General features: G+C 45.1%; 2 protein-coding genes across 4 annotated transcripts in view; one reads left to right on the top strand and one right to left on the bottom strand.

The window, feature by feature from the left end:
* ACO2 (aconitase 2) overlaps positions 1-6,944 on the bottom strand; it is a 39,573-nt gene extending 32,629 nt beyond the window's left edge. The window contains exon 1 of one of the 2 annotated variants that reach the window (XM_019734489.2): positions 6,808-6,944. In XM_019734489.2, the coding sequence (XP_019590048.1) occupies positions 6,808-6,843 (36 nt within the window). In that variant the 5' untranslated portion in view covers positions 6,844-6,944. Of the gene's footprint in view, positions 1-6,485; positions 6,670-6,807 lie in introns of those variants that run through there. The other variant, XM_074326459.1, reaches the window with a different exon arrangement.
* A 99-nt stretch (positions 6,945-7,043) lies between these two features.
* Positions 7,044-15,037, top strand: PHF5A (PHD finger protein 5A). Of its 2 annotated transcripts, none has more exons than XM_074326460.1 (4): positions 7,044-7,524; positions 8,052-8,075; positions 8,581-8,747; positions 14,378-15,037. In XM_074326460.1, the coding sequence occupies exons 1-4, from the start codon at positions 7,389-7,391 to the stop codon at positions 14,465-14,467; spliced, it is 417 nt and encodes a 138-aa protein (XP_074182561.1). In that variant the 5' UTR covers positions 7,044-7,388; the 3' UTR covers positions 14,468-15,037. The 2 variants fall into 2 exon arrangements, with proteins under 2 accessions (XP_074182561.1, XP_019590114.1); XM_019734555.2 differs by lacking the exon at positions 7,044-7,524 and adding an exon at positions 7,546-7,646.
* The last annotated feature ends 527 nt before the right edge of the window (positions 15,038-15,564 follow it).

Below are 15,564 nucleotides of genomic sequence, written 5' to 3'. Positions count from 1 at the left end.
TCTGGAGGCAGCTGCTTCAGCAAGAAAGAGTAGTCACCAGCCCCATTCTGACCTGTCGAGTGCCATTGCAAAAACACTCCAAACCCAGTGCCAAGTCACAGAAAGGGCATCTACTCTAAAGCTGGATGGCACTGGCTTAGAATCGCAGCTCCCCTAGCTATGGGACCGGAGATAAGATTCATCCCCTCTCAGAGCCTTAGTTTCCTCTTCTGTAAAATGGGGCAAAAGAGCAGAGATTTTGTGAAGATTAGAAAGAATGTATTACTTGGAAATCCAGAGAACAAAGTCTAGAATGATAAATACAAAACTGCTGTAAGTGGTTGCCTCAGTGGGCTGTAATGGAGAGAAGAGAGCTTTCATGAATATATTGCCTTCTTCAAGGAAAAAAGATATGCCAAGTACAGAGCTCAAACGCTGGGTTCCTAGCAGGCCTTCACTCAATGTGAGCTGCTATTACTCAGCTCTCCCGGGAGAATGAGATGCTGCCACTGACACACGCCCACCTGTGTCCCGGAGAACGACGGGCTGTGTCCCGCTCTGCCCGCTACTCCCTTCCCAGCCACCAGAGACCAGGAGCCACAGGGCAGGTCACATGCACCAGGACAGCTCATCTCAGAACTGAAATGGGACTGGACGGGTCTCATTTATCCACTCGTTCTGCCCTCGAGTGCCTAACGGAGTCATCTACAGGCCCGGTCCAGGGGTGGGGAACACACCACCTTATGAGGCAGCCCATTTCACCAGCAGGGTGACTTCCAGGTCGAGTGGGTAAGACCCCTGGTTCCTCTGACCATGACCCTGGGCAGCCTTTGGGCTCACAGCTCTTGGCAACTAGCTGCCTAGCCCTTCCTAGCAGGAAGCCTCAGGTGGGCTGTCTCGGTAGGCGGACAACACAGGAATGCACGTCAGTCAACACCCTGCAGACAAGAAGCCTCTTCCCACACCTCCGCTGCTTCTAACAATTTTCTCCCACCCCTGGTAGGTGATGCCTGGCACCTCTCCTAAGAATCCAAAGCTAAACAATTCTCTCCAGCCAGAAGGCCATCAGCTAGTTTGGTTGCTATGCAACTGGCAGGCACACAAGTGAGGCAGTCCCTTCCGAGGCTTGGAAAGGAGGCAGGGAGCCGTGTCTCTCCAAGTGACAGCCTCTAATGGGCTCCCAGGCTGTAGGGGGTTCCTTTAAGGAATCACGTGATCCAGTCACTCGTCTGTCTAGTTCTCCTTTGCTGCTGGCTCAGCGGCAGATTCCAGGCACGCTGTGAACTACATGCCAACGCCCAGCTCTGCACCAAAGCATTTAGAAGGGGGTCCTCAGCAAGCTCAGAGGCAGCCTGTGACGCTCACCCGGCTCAGCCTCTCCCTCTCAAGCTCTGCAGGTATTTGGAGCAGGAGGCATTCACAGCCCCAAACAGACAGACATACAAACAGGGCATGGAGCCAACTGAACTGTCCCTTCTATCCAGCCAACTTTACAGAGATCCAGTTTCCACTGCTACCCCCCGCAGAGGACTCTGGGGAAGTCTGGCAGGGTGGTAGAAAGCCTGCCTTCTGCAGTCAAACAAATCTGCATTCAAAATCTGGCTGTGCTGCACGCTAGCTGTGACCTCAGGCAAGTATTTAACCTATCTCGGGGTCTCAGTTTCATCCTTGTGAAAACAGGCTGATGATACTGACTTCTTAGGGTGGTTGTGAAGGACAAACGAGGCAGTATTTGTGAAACAACACCTAGTTCAGTGACTGGGGCAGCAGCCTGACTAAACAGGCCAGCACAACATCCAAGTTCCCGGATGGTCCAGTCTGGAGTTAGCAGCCCCCACCCAGCACACGGCTCCTCCCCGTGCTTCAGCCCAGTGTATTAGTTATAAAGTGACTTCCTCACCAGCATATGAGCTCTTTCAGAGGCAGAGCCCTTATCTTCCACCAGCTCTGTAGCTCTCTCAGTGAACAACAACAGTAACAGAAACAACACAAATGTCCAGCAGAAGGTGGAGGAGCCCAGCACTGAATGGGGGGCGGGGGTTCAAGGAACTCCTGAGACCCCGTAGGAACCTCCCAGGACTGGCCACAGAATTAAAGCTCCCAATTAGAAACTGTCTCAATCTCCGTCTCCGCTGGGTGAAAACAGAAATACTCCTGCTGTGCCTAAATTCCCCAAGGAACTTAATATTTAATGATGAAAATCCTGCAAGTGTAATTCTAGAGCTCATTTTCTCAATGTTGCCCTTCAACTTAGTGGGTTCATTTCTACCTCTTCTCCCAGCTCTCTTACAGCGGTACCCAAAAGGTTTTCCTGAATAACCGTCACATACCCGATATCCACGGAGACTATGGAAGGAACAAGCAACTTCCCCAGAGCCAGTCTTTTTTAAATGTATGAGCTGAGGGTAAATGCTGGGGCGATGAAGGCTGTCGGCCATCTCCAGGATTAGAGACAGAGACTGACATTCCCCAAGTGCCTATATGCTGGGCCAGATTTGCCCCAAGTACTTTATACACACAGTCCCATTTAATACAGCTACCCTGAGGCAGAAACTAATGTGCCCATTTTACAGATTAGGAAACTGAGGCTCTGGAATGTTAGTTATTTTGCCCAGGGCCACACAGCAAAGGTTGAATTCCAGACCTTGTTCCAAACCTGCTGCCTTTTCCTTTGGCCCAAGCTTTGCAGAATGAACCCCCCCTCAAAAAAAAAAAAAAAAACATTCTCCATGCCCTTTAGGACCCCCCAAATAAAGTGCTTCTACAGGTTCATTACGGGCCTATTCCTAAAATAACACCAGAAACTATTCACAAATCTTTATAAGGCATTAGTCTAAAGAACTTTTCAAATATTCTTAGGCCTTCAGGACGCTTAATGGGAGGATAGCTATTGATTGCCCCATTTTGCACGTGTATAACCTGAAGGCCACCGAGGGTTGAGGGCTTGCTTGAAGCCACACATTAAGTCTGTGGCAGAAGAAGTTTCCTGCTATTCCATGTGCTGCTTTTTAAAATGCTGCAGCCTCCCTGCAGTCCCCACCCTGCTTTATGCTGAGAGGTCCAGAGCCTTCAAAGCAGGGCGTCAAAGAAAGCTGGAGCCAAAGAAGTGGGACTGCTCAAGCATCAACACTCATTTTAGATCCTTGCCACATGGCCCTCTTGAAGTCACCAGGTACCAGAATAAGGCCCAAGATAGAACAGGGCTCACTTCAGGCAAGATGCTCATACTCAACTGAGGGAGCCTGGGGCGAGACATCCAGCTTCCTCACCTATGAGATACAGGTGCTTGTTGAGCGTTGATAAAAAGATCCAGAATTTATAAACCAGCTTCAGCCCTCACCTAAGTTACACAAGCACTCTGCAAACACATGACTACTGAGTTCTAGTTCACCCATCCCTCAGTTGCTTCTGTCCCATGACCTAGGAGTCATGCTTAATTATTCCCTGTCCCTCACACTACACATCCAACCTGTCTGCCTCCAAAATATCTCCACTACCAGGACGCTAGTCCCAGACACCTTCACCACTCCCTGGTTAATTCCAACAGCCCCACTGGTCTCCCTGCCTCTTTTGTCCCTGTGATCCATCATCCATGCAGTAGCCTGAATGATTTTTCTCAACTATAAATCAGATCCCGTCACTCCACAGCTTAAAACTTTTATTACACTTGGAGTAAGACCCGATGTCCTTACCAGAGCCTACACGACCCTGCCTGCTACCTCTTGCTCAGACCTTTCTCTCCTCGCGACAGCTCAGCCACACTGGCCTCGTTTCTTATCCTCAGCTAAGCTCATAGCTATCTCAGATGCTGCATGTGCTATTCCTTCTACTTGACGTCTCCCCCTCCCCAAAATGCTGAAGGGCGGCCTTATCATTGACATATTGGCTCAAATGTCACCTCTTCTGAGAGGCCTTCCCCAACCACCCTGGTTTAAGCCATGCCACGTCTGAGCCCTACTCTCTCTACTATACTATCCTACCTCATCTTCCTTACCGCATTTAGTAGCTATAATTCTCTTATTTGTCTACTTGCTTATTTTGTCTCCTCAGGACTACGATATAAGCTCTGCTATTCTTGTTCTCTATTGCACTCCGTGTCTAGAACAGTGCCAGGCATACAGTAAGCTTTCAATCAACATTTTGGAAACAGTCGGTCCAAAAGGCGACGGTGTGCTCCCCTAGTCCTCAAAATGGTGATTCTACTCCCTATGCCCAAATTTGAGATTGGAAGTTTGTTTCGTCATCCATTCAATCATTCATTCATTCACTCAATTCAAATCAAGAGTTGACCACAGGACACCTGAGAAGGTACCACAGTGAACATGCGACCAGAATGACCTGATTCATAATTCAAAAATGTGGTACTTTCTAGAGGCACTTTTAACTTCTGTCAAATGTCAGACTTCTTTGTAGTTCCATCTCAGATTTACACACAAGAGGTTACACGGCTGCCCCAAGGCCACATAATGAAAACTCTGCAACCCAGTACCTCAAGACAAAGCCAAAGACCTAAGAAAAGTATTTGCAAGTGCCCAAACCCTTTTATTTACCACCCATAGTTATTTGCACAAAATAAAATATAAGACCCAATATTACTTTTACTCCAAAAGACGCATTAGAGCTGATTTCCAGCTAGGTCTTATTTTCGGGGTAGTAATTGCCATCATTCTGTTATCTGTCTTCCAGCCAAGGGCAGGAGAAAAATATTTTGAGTGAGAAAGATCTCCAAGGCTCTCCATAGTAGAATACATTAGAATATAGTGGAAGCTCCATGAGAACAGGAATGTCTGCTTTATTTATCATTGCATGTGAGGCAAGCAGTGGGTGCTCAGTAAATATGGGGTGAATGAGGCAGGGAAAGAATTGTATGTATGAACAGGGTTCTACAGACATGACAACTAAGGTAGTACCATCACGTCTCAAATGGAGCTAAACAAGAGTTAAATTTCCAAGGTTTTCAGGGGACAATGTTAGCTGGCCGTTCCTTAAGACAGCCTGGCTACTAAGAGGCAGTGTGGTATAATGCTGTTCATTCATCTTAGCTAAATGAACAAACAAGGAGACCTGAATTTTAATCGTGACCCTGCTCCTGGAAACCGCTCCGGCTCCCAAGGTCTTGGATTTTCTATCTGTAAAAGACGAAGTTGGACTACAAGATCATAAACAAATATATTCTACTTTCTCAGGACTTTATAACAATCATCATAACTATCTGAGTGGAAGCCAATCACCAAGAACTCAATAAATGTTTGTCAATGTAGGTGATCCCCAACTGAAAGATGAGGAAACTAAAATACAGAAGTAATTTGCTGAAGGTCACAGGGTCCAGATCTCTTCCTATACTGGACTAACACTCATGCTTTTCAAGATCCTTTTTTAGTTCAAAAATACTGTGATATTAGTCCTCTCATCCAAGTAATCATTTGTCTTATCAAATAATCTTGCCTGACTTCACTACATCATGGCACAGCAGGATCAGGAAGAAACTACAGTATTTCCACATTGTTAACCTGGAAAATCAAATCTGAAAAAATAATTAGGACAAATTCTTTGTCTTTGTTCAGAACTGAGAGATCAGAAGTGTTTTAAGATAAATGATGATTTCACTTTAACCATAAGGTTTAAACTTAAGCAGTGATAAAAAAAAATAACTTCTAGTAACAAATGTTTCCTGAGTACAGCAAATAACAACTTTCTAAATTCTATAACCAAAGTTGTGCCACTTGATTCAAAGTAGATTCACAAAGTTCAATGTAAACGGTTATCAAAGAATGACTACAAATGCTTGCTTTATTTTTATTAACAAATGCATGCTTGACATTGAATCTTAAAGTATAACACCTTCCAAGGGTTGTCAGGTCAGACATGAAAAAGACATCTGGGAGTCACAATTTTCTAGATGGTTCATAACAGGAAAGTCAAGGTCAAACTGTGTGTCTCTTTACCCTCTGCACCTAGTAACTGAAAAGCAACTAACGGTGAGCCCCAAATACTCCATTCTAGTACTCTCAGAAATACAAATGTTAGCTCAAGGATCACACTCTGGCTCAGCAAGTTCTGGGCGGACAGGCTGGCATGAAGGAGGAAGACAGAGGGACTTTAAGGAAGGCAGATACTCAGGCCACTTCCGTGACAGCAGTTAACTTTCACCTACTTTATTAAATAAGCGTAATCATCTCACCAGATGATTCTATGACTCAAAGTATGATAAGGAATTAAGTATTTCAATCTTGTGCAAAGGTGAGAGAGAGACTACTGTTATTACTGTTTACTACATCTGGGGTCCAGGACACCCCCACCCCCACCCCCTCAGTCTTGGCTATGTGTTCCGCAGGATCCTCAAAAGATTCAACAGGATTCTAGTTTCTTCTCCAGACTCCAAGCCTGGCAATTGTAGATGCACCTGGCTAGCAAGTCTCTGCTGCTGAGAAATGAAAAGCGAGGCCTTTAGGCGCTGGGCCCAGCGGGCTCAATCAGGACCACCCCCCCAGTCACCTTGTCCTCACCTTGAGGAACGGAAAGAAACCCTACGGGGAAGGGGGGTGCAGTCCTCAACAAGGAGAAAGAAGTGCCTCCACTCTTCACCCGGCCACTGCCGCTTGGACCCACGCTTCCCGCGGGGCGGAGACAGGGCTGGGAGAGCTGACTGAGCCGGGGACGCCTTGACCTCGGGCGCCGGAGGATCGGACACGGGCGCTGGGCCCACAGTCGGGACAGGTACACAAAGTCACCGCAGGTCGGGCCCGCCTAGCCTCGCCGCGCCCACAGCCGCAGGCACAGTAGGAGGTACCCGCCCCCGTGAACCCAGAGGGCCCTGAGCTCGCTCACCTGCAGCCGGGTCACCAGGAGGCTGTAGGGCGCCATTTTGTGCACTGACAAAGATGAGGTCGCGTGAAAGTGACGTGACAAACAGCCTATTTAAAGGCCTCGGGGGGCGTGGTCTAAAGAGACGTCACGGCAAAGGCGGGGCCTCCGCAGAGGCGCTTGAGTCCCTCAAGCGCAGTGGGCGGAGCTCCCGTGTTAGGGACCGACCCGGAAGAGGAAAGAGAGCTGCATAAAAGCACGGAATGATGAACCACATATCCTGGAAACAAGATTGCAATATACTTAAATATAAGTGGTGTTTAGAAAGGAGAAAGTTCTGGGATTTGTTATAATTGAAGCTCCATTAAGATATGTTGATAGTACTTTATATTTTTGATCAAAGAGATATCAATGTCAATGTATGGAAAATTTTTCTTAAAATTTGTTCATGTATTATTTTGTTCCATTTTTCTGTGGCATTTGGTACAATAAACCTTTTGAATGTGTCTTGAAGAAAAAACACGGATGTTTTATCCAAATACAAGTTTCATCTTTACACTTTGCCATTTGTCTCTTCCATCCAAATCTGGGAAAGGCATTTTTATATGACTCTCACGCACTCGCCAACAGAAACTCGTCTTTGGAACGCTAGGGTTTTGATCGCGCGAATTGGAGCAGAGCATGGTACAAAGATTGTGAACGCTGATGGAAGCCTAGAGGACCAATCACGGCGACAAGGAGGCAGGTACAATCGGGGTTAAAGGTCGGACGGAAGTTCCCGCGACTTCCGGTGGTCGCTTGAGTGCGAGCTATGGCTAAACATCATCCAGACTTGATCTTTTGCCGCAAGCAGGCTGGTGTTGGTGAGACCGCTTCCTTGCGCGCGGCTCCCTGGGTGGGGGTGGTCTTAGGAGCTGGGGAGTCCGAGGTTCCCATCTCTTTCTAGAGTCTTGCTTCGGAGGTGCCACGTTTCCCGCCTCACGGTCGGTAGTGTAGGAGCGCGCGGGTTTTGTGGCCTGTGATGAAAACAAGGCGGTGGCGCTCGTGCTGGGAGCCGAAGGCGGGCGACCGGGGTGGGGTCCGGAGAAACTTTTATTGCCCAAGACCTGGGAGGGGCTTTAGGATGGTGTGGGTTTGGAAAGTTTATGAGGATACGATGGATGGGTCAGGGCTCGCTGCAGTCCCTGCTCCTATCCACACCCCAAGCTCGAGGATGTTTTTCTCTCTTCATCAAACCTTTAATGCTAATTGTACTCTTTACTTTGCAGCCATCGGAAGACTGTGTGAAAAATGTGAGTCGAACACGCCCTCCCGAACACCCCACCCCGTCCTACTCACAGTTTCTGTGGAATCAGCAAATGGGCATTTGCTGTGGGGCCTCAGCGGGCCTTGAGTCATTGCGCCCGGAAGCATGTAAACACTGGATGCCAGGCTGCAACCAAAGGCCCCTTCCACGTCCCCACTCCAATTTACACATTTTAGACAGTGTTTAGGTTTTGAGAAAATCTCTAGCTTTGGACACGAAGTAGCACGACCTGGTCTCCAACAGTTTTTGCCAGTAATTATGTAGACTCATCACCTACCCAGTGCTGTTCTAAGCCCTTTACATGTTAGTTGATTAATGCTTCCTATGTATTGTGGGGATGGACACTAAGTAAGCCAGGTTTTGTGATGCCAAAGTAGAGAGCCCCAGAATCGCTGTCAGAAGGAGACTCGTGTGTTTCCCCATAGCAGGAGGAGGGCAGAAGACTTGAGGTACTTGTAAGTGGGCATTACTCCATTCTCTTTTCCTCACAGGCGATGGCAAATGTGTGATCTGTGACTCCTATGTGCGTCCCTGCACCCTGGTGCGCATATGTGATGAGTGTAACTATGGCTCCTATCAGGGGCGCTGTGTGATCTGTGGAGGCCCCGGAGTCTCCGACGCCTATTACTGTAAGGAGTGCACCATTCAGGAGAAGGATGTGAGTATGTTCTAAGCCTTCCATTTGATCTTTCCTTTTCTTTAAAAACACTTCGCTCTCCATGACAAACTCTTATGATCTGTGGAGATTAGTATGTTCAGCTAGTCATCTAGGTTATAATTTTTTCAAGTTCTTTGAGCCCAACTGGGTGTAGTCCAATAAAAGGCAGTTATTTTCCATCAAGGGTAAAACTGCAAGAGAAGCAGATTTTGTCAACACCAGCAATTTGGAGAGCCCTCTCTATTCCTTTGATGTCTCTCTTGATTTTTTTAATTCAGAAATAATATCCTATATTTTGTAAATTCTAGCACAGTGCATGGTGTGTGATAGCCACTCAATAATTCACTTTGCTGTCATTAAGGACTGTTTGGGTGGATGTGGTGACATTTGAATTTGGGGAAATTCAGGTTGATTTCAGCTAAAGAATGCCTTTGGTTTGATATTGTGGAATTGATTCTGTCGCATGATTTGTGTCCCTTGACACTGTGTGGTAGCAGTGGCTAGTTATTCACCTCCTTGAGCTTGATAGAGAAGGCTTATAGATCTATACTAAGGACGAATTTTACCATTTTTCCTTAGCAGACTTCTTAGGGGAAGTCTCATGAATCAGCTTGTTTTTTTCTTAGACACAATAAAAGAAAGTGTGATACAGTACCAGTAGGCTAGTGGAAAGTATCTGGTTACCTAATCTAGGATAAGGCAAAAGATATATAAATCTTAATATTCCCATGAGCAAAGAGTAGGTAGGTTATAGATGTTATCTCTCTTATTCTTTACAATAGTTTTGTTAAATAGGGATGATTATTAGCCCCATTTTACAGCCCCTCACCCAGCTAAAAAGTGGCAAGCACAGACTGTCTGACTAAACCAAGTGGTGTCCCCATTACACCGAGTTGTCCTTCTGTAAATCTTTTTGGTGTCCATTTTGAGGAGAAATAACCCAGCCACCTCAGCAGCCTGCATTTGGGTCCTGTCTAACCTCAGTAAGTGGGACTTAGCAAACCAGATAAAACTGCTTCTTACACTATTAAGTCTTCTGTTATTTAGGGAGATGAGAAGACCCATCGATAAAAATACGAAAAACATAATTTCGGTTGGTGACTTGAACTTCCCTCCTTACCTAAACTCTGATTTGCACTTACCTTTGACTGTCAAATCATGCCCTGCTTGATTTGATCCACCAGCTAGTTGACACTGCTTTAGGAAAGTGACCTTGGTTTATATTTGTATCTCCTTTTCCCCACTTCTTGGTGTAGTTCTTGGCATGCAGTAGTGTAAGCATGGGACACATTTTTGGTGCTGACCTTATAAGTCATCCATAGACATTCGTCTTACAGAGTGTCTGGTACACAGTAGGTACTTGGTAATTATTTAGCGTAGAAGCAGTGAAACAATGGTAAGACAACAGTAGTGAAAAAGGACAAATCTTAAACTAGCCAAAGAGTCTATTAAGGACATTTTCTTGAACTTGGGCATGGTAGTAGCTAGAGTTCTTATCTGCCATAAGCTTGCAACGAGAGAGTGCTTAATAAATGTTAATTGCTGTCTGACTCGTCTGCATGTGGTGTGTGACCTGATACCTTTGGATCCTCGTGCCTCATTCTGTCCCTGAGCATTCTTCTAGACATCACTTCCCCTACTTCACATTATACAAGAATGTTCTGGGGATATCTGAGAAGGCACCTAGCTCACATTTACTCGGCAATAGTTTCCAAGGAACACAAAGCAGTCCAGTGACATGATCCAGCCTCTCAGCCTTACAGATCACCATGTAGATTAAGTGCCTAGACTTTTTCCTATGCAGAAATCTTCCCACAACCAGAGCAGTCCTGTTATTGTTCCCTTCCTGCAACGTTCATCATTTTGAAGGGCAGTAGACCAATAAACAGCTGGGTGTCTCTCGAGTGTTTCAAAGCTTCAGGAATACTGAGGAGTCAGGGATAATACCTCTGGGTGTTGCTGCCAGAGGACCGATTTGCAGTTTTTTCTAGTGCAGCAGCATCTCAATCCCCCTTAGCTCTTGATTCCTTTACTCCTTTTACTTAAACCATTTTCCTCAGCGGTCCCAACCAGAAAACAAAAATAGCTAATATTTGTGGAGCTCTTGCTGTGTGCCAGGTACTGTGCTGAACAATTTTCTGAAAATTCCATATGATATAGATGAGGACATTAGGCTCAGAGATGTTAAGCAACGTGGCTCAAGGTCATATGGCTAATAAGTGGCAGATCCAGAACTAGAACCCAGGTCTGTCTAACTCAGTGTTTCTCAACATTTTTACTTTTTTATTTTCTTGCATTATTCCCCCCTAAGGAGAATCATTACAGTTTTAGATTAAATTTAAAACTTTTCTTCCTAACAAGGAATTAAGTACCAAGGAAAAAGATTTGGTTGGGTAAAGATGCGCTTATTAAAGATGTTTTTATCCGCTTTGAGGATGCACAGCCTAACTCAAAGCACTTACCTCTCACCACCTCCCCATGTGGTTAAGGACGTGCCTCTTGCTATTTCTACCATTCTCTTCTCCCCATTGAATTGAACAGCAGAGCAGTTAGATAGATGCGAAAAATATTTGATACTTTTCAAAGTTAATTGACAAATTTATCATTCTCTTTAACTGCCTAAACCACTGGAAAGTTTTGGGTTTTGCCTCTGGGAAGCCCTGTTAGAAGAAACACCAGACGGGAAGGCAGAAAGCCCATGTTCAAGTCTTGGCTTTGCTGGTAACATGCTGTGTGTGGCTTATCTACAAAAAAGAAGTTAATAATCCCTGTTGCCTCATGGATGCATTTACTGAGCGCTTGAAGGTCTTTACAAATAAAGTTTCAGATAGAAAACGTGATACTACTCTCAGGTCCCAAACCAGTGTTCAGTCTGGTTTTTACATCATTGGTATTCCTTGAACAGTTGCTAAAAGAATGAACAGCATTTAACCTTCAAGTTTCTGTTAATAAGGCTGGTCTGGCCACTGGCACCTGTTGAGAATTCTGTGCTACCATTTGTAAGAAATAGAGATGTGGACTCTTTCAGTAGTTGTGTTTTTCTGATCTTAACATTTGTAAATTGCCTTTTCCTGCATTTCAGTTCTGTACAGATTTCCCTTTGGTGTGTCATATTCTGGTACATGATTAGTGTTGGTTTTAAAGTTTTCCTTGCAAGTCCTTGGTATTCACCACTGGTATAGGGTAATTTTTTTTTTTAGCTTTTATTTATTTTAAGTGTATTTTTCCAGGACCCATCAGCTCCAAGTCAAGTAGTTGTTTCAATCTAGCTGTGGAGGGCACAGCTCACGGTGGACCATGTGGGAATCGAACCGGCCACCTTGTTAAGAGCACTGTGCTCTAACCACTGAGCTAACAAGCCGCCCCCAAGCATAATTTTTGTAGCTTGCTTTCCTGCCGTAGAATGGGCTGGACACAGTCTCCTCAGGAAGGAAACCCAGAGGCACCGAGTTCTCCTTGGGGTTGTTACCACCATGCCCAGCTTAGGGTCCCCTGGTGATGTGGTATTGGGCTTATAGTATAATGGAAACAAGCACTTGGCCGTCTAATGTCTCCTTTTTTGTGAAATGTTAGAAATTAAGTGACCATAAAACATTTACCAGTGGCATTCCATTCAAGCCACAGCTGCCTAAAATAAAAATTTAATGGGAAGTGTGTCCTCTGGAAGGACTGAGAGACGATGGCATTTTTAGTATTCATGCATACAGTTGTTAAAAGAGCTACCATGAGGCAGACATTAGCAGGTATTTTTAAAATGCCTTCTAGCTCGCCTCACAGATACTCTCCTGCACCACTCTCCAAGGTTTCTTACCAGTCCTTCCATCTGCCTTCCCATGCTCTCTACTCACAGGCATATCCAACAAAGGCCAACCAGTTCCAAGGTGCACATCCTCACCTCTCACAGCATGGGTAGAATTTGGGAACAACCACAAGACCCATGGGAGATGTATAGAAAATAAAAAACGGGAGGTTAGGCAAGAAAACAGGAAACCTGTGAGAATCAGTGAGAGAAAATGCCATAAAAGCCAAAGATCTAAAAATCCAGTGCATTGGTTTTCCAACTCTTTTTTAATACGTACAGTCCTAGCTTCAAAAAATAGCTTACACAGAAGCTGTGTGTGTGTTTGAAGCGTTTGAAGCATTACGAAATTGCTGATAATTTGGTTTTTGCAATTTCTTTTAATTTACTAAGAGCTGACTGGATGCCAGGCACTGTTCTAAGTATACTTCTTGATTCTTAATTCTAGGAGGTAGGATCTGCCATTGTAATAATTGTATAAGTGACTAAAAAGAGCTACAGGGCGGTTGTTAACTTCTCAGAATTCAGGCAGCCCGGCTCCAGAGCCTACCATTGTAACCTAAGCTATGAGTGAGAATGGAGCTGCACAGATTGGGGGTGGCCCCTCTCAGGACTCTCTAGGGCTCTATACATAACAGTTTGTAAACATTGACCGTCCCCTTATTTACAGTTGAGGAATATGAGTCCAGAGAGAAGTGACGTCCCCACAGTTGCACAAGTCAGGCCATACCCTGAGCCTGAACAGGCTTGCAATTTCACAGCGTCGCTAAAAGACGTCGAGCACTGCTGTGTTTAATATCAGGCTGCCTTGGGCCAAGAAGAGGCAACTTCCCTCCTTTGCACCAACTTTCAGTACAGATGACATGGCTTACTAGAGTTCACCAGCAAACCCCTGGTAGGGCTGGGCCCACAGCCTGGCTCCCTCAGCACAGCAAATTCCACAGATGGTAATTCTCAGTGTAATACGTGCTACATGTTTTCTAGAAAATCATGAAATGTTTCTGTTGGCTTTGTGTGTTTTCCGAGATTTTTGTATAGTACTGATATCAGTCCCTGGAAAGAGAAATCAGCTGAACTAGAAATGAGATGTCTAATTCATTCCATAGCCCAGCAGCACAGGAAGCAACCTCCTTTGACATAGATAGATAATAAAATCATCAGACCTGTAAAGGTTTTTTCCAGTAGCAGCTCCCTCAGTTTTCCTCCCATCGTCCCAGATCAACTGATGGAGTCATCATTTGTGCAGAACACAGCTTCCCAGGGGCTTCACTGAAACCACTCAAGCTCACAAAATGGCTGGGGGCAGTGGGGTGTCATTACAAATCAGAGTAGGGACCGTCAGCAGCCAGCCAGCTAGCACAGGAGCACCCTTCCCCCAAGACCGTGTGTCAAATTAAGTGAATTAATGAGGACACATCAAACCCAGTATTCTCTCCTATGGTATTTAAACTGAAAGGTACTATTTCCTAATAGGATTTTTTCCCTTGGTATTCTCTCCTTGGGATAGTGGAGGAGAGCTTGATCTGAAGATAATTACTGTTTCTTACCTTTCGCTTGAAACCCTTTGGACATCTTAAAAGTTTTAGATTCTACCTCAGCTATATCATACTAGCAACAGAAGTGGGCTGAGAATCCAGTATTATAAGTGCAGGCCACTGGATTGAGGGTAGACAGGCTCTGGGCGCCTTCTAGGTTCTTGGCAATTGATCAAATAGGATAACTAAACTGGTAAGATGAATGGCTAGACCATTAATCCAAAAGTTATATTTATCCTAAGGCCCTCTCAATTCATGCTCAAGAGATTTTGAACAACTTTTCTTCTGTTTTCCAGAGAGATGGTTGCCCGAAGATTGTCAATTTGGGGAGCTCTAAAACAGATCTCTTCTATGAACGCAAAAAATACGGCTTCAAGAAGAGGTGATGGGTGGGCGGCCTCTTCCTCCCCCCATCAAGCTGCTGCAGCTGCCAGAAAAGACACCTGCTGCCAACAGAAAGGGAGTGGAGCACAGTACCACCCAGTTGCCTGTAGTACACTGGCACCTTTACACCCTCCTCTCCTCTCACCCAGACAGTGTGGTAGGAATGGAAAAGGATTCTTCTCAGAGCACTCTGGCAGACCGTATCAGAGAAAAAACTGATAGATTAGTTCATGGCTTGTCTTGAATTCAAGAAGCAAGAGTCTGTTTTCCACATGGATAAGTTCTCTCGACACCAAGAGCTTCTGAAACGGGAATAATACCATTTCCACCTTCTGACTGAGGAGTTGACTGACGCCACCCACAGTGAGAAACGTGTTCTTACAGCAGCTCTGATGGCAGCGGCCCTGATGAAACATCTGCAGTGTGGTAGGGAGTTCTCAGAACAATAAATGTGGGCATTTAATCCTGTAACACTTACCAGGTGGTGCTGGTTCATGTTATTTTCCTTCTAAGAAATTGGAAACCCTTTCTGTTGGTATTGTATTAATAAAGCAGGTGTTTATTTTCTGGTAGTCACCGTCCCAATTTAAGTTTTATCTCTAGGAATTTATTTTAGTCATCCAGGAATTTGTGATTCAAAATAGAGGTATTAGGATTCATTGAGCACCTCAACCTCTTATTACTACTGGAAGGAATTCAAAACCATCCATGCCTTTCATTGGTAAACCAGAGTCGTTTTTAGAGGCTTTTTTTCTTCCTGTCCAACTTTCATTTTGAACTGAAGAGATAGCTTCCAGTAATGGGGAAGGGAATGAGACAAAATGTATTCACATCAGTGAGTTAGGAGAATGAACTTCGTTGATTTGGTTCATAAAAATGCATATATACTGACATTAAGGATGTTTTAAAGTAAATTGACAGATTAAGGGCAAATTCAGACAAACCTTTACGCTAACTCAACTGTCTGTACTTTGTGCCCGCTAGAGGTGATAGGAGGGTACCCCGAAGAGGTAATTCATTCATAATTTGAGCCATCTAGACGGTCAAGTAGGTGTTTTAACACCATGGATTTGAAAAGGGTGAGTCCTGAGGATCCAGG

Source organism: Rhinolophus sinicus, linkage group LG02, assembly GCF_036562045.2.
Source record: "Rhinolophus sinicus isolate RSC01 linkage group LG02, ASM3656204v1, whole genome shotgun sequence".
Classification (NCBI taxonomy): Eukaryota; Metazoa; Chordata; class Mammalia; order Chiroptera; family Rhinolophidae; genus Rhinolophus; species Rhinolophus sinicus.
The sequence above is the reverse complement of the archived record's forward strand: the minus strand, read 5'-3'. Positions and strand labels throughout refer to the sequence as shown.

Excerpts from the sequence above, each read along its gene's own strand:
- PHF5A (XM_074326460.1), top strand. The coding sequence starts at position 7,389 with ATGACTCTCACGCACTCGCCAACAGAAACTCGTCTTTGGAACGCTAGG. Across the intron at positions 7,525-8,051 it reads CCAATCACGGCGACAAGGAG|CCATCGGAAGACTGTGTGAA; the intron begins GCAGGTACAATC and ends TTTACTTTGCAG. Across the intron at positions 8,748-14,377 it reads GCACCATTCAGGAGAAGGAT|AGAGATGGTTGCCCGAAGAT; the intron begins GTGAGTATGTTC and ends TCTGTTTTCCAG.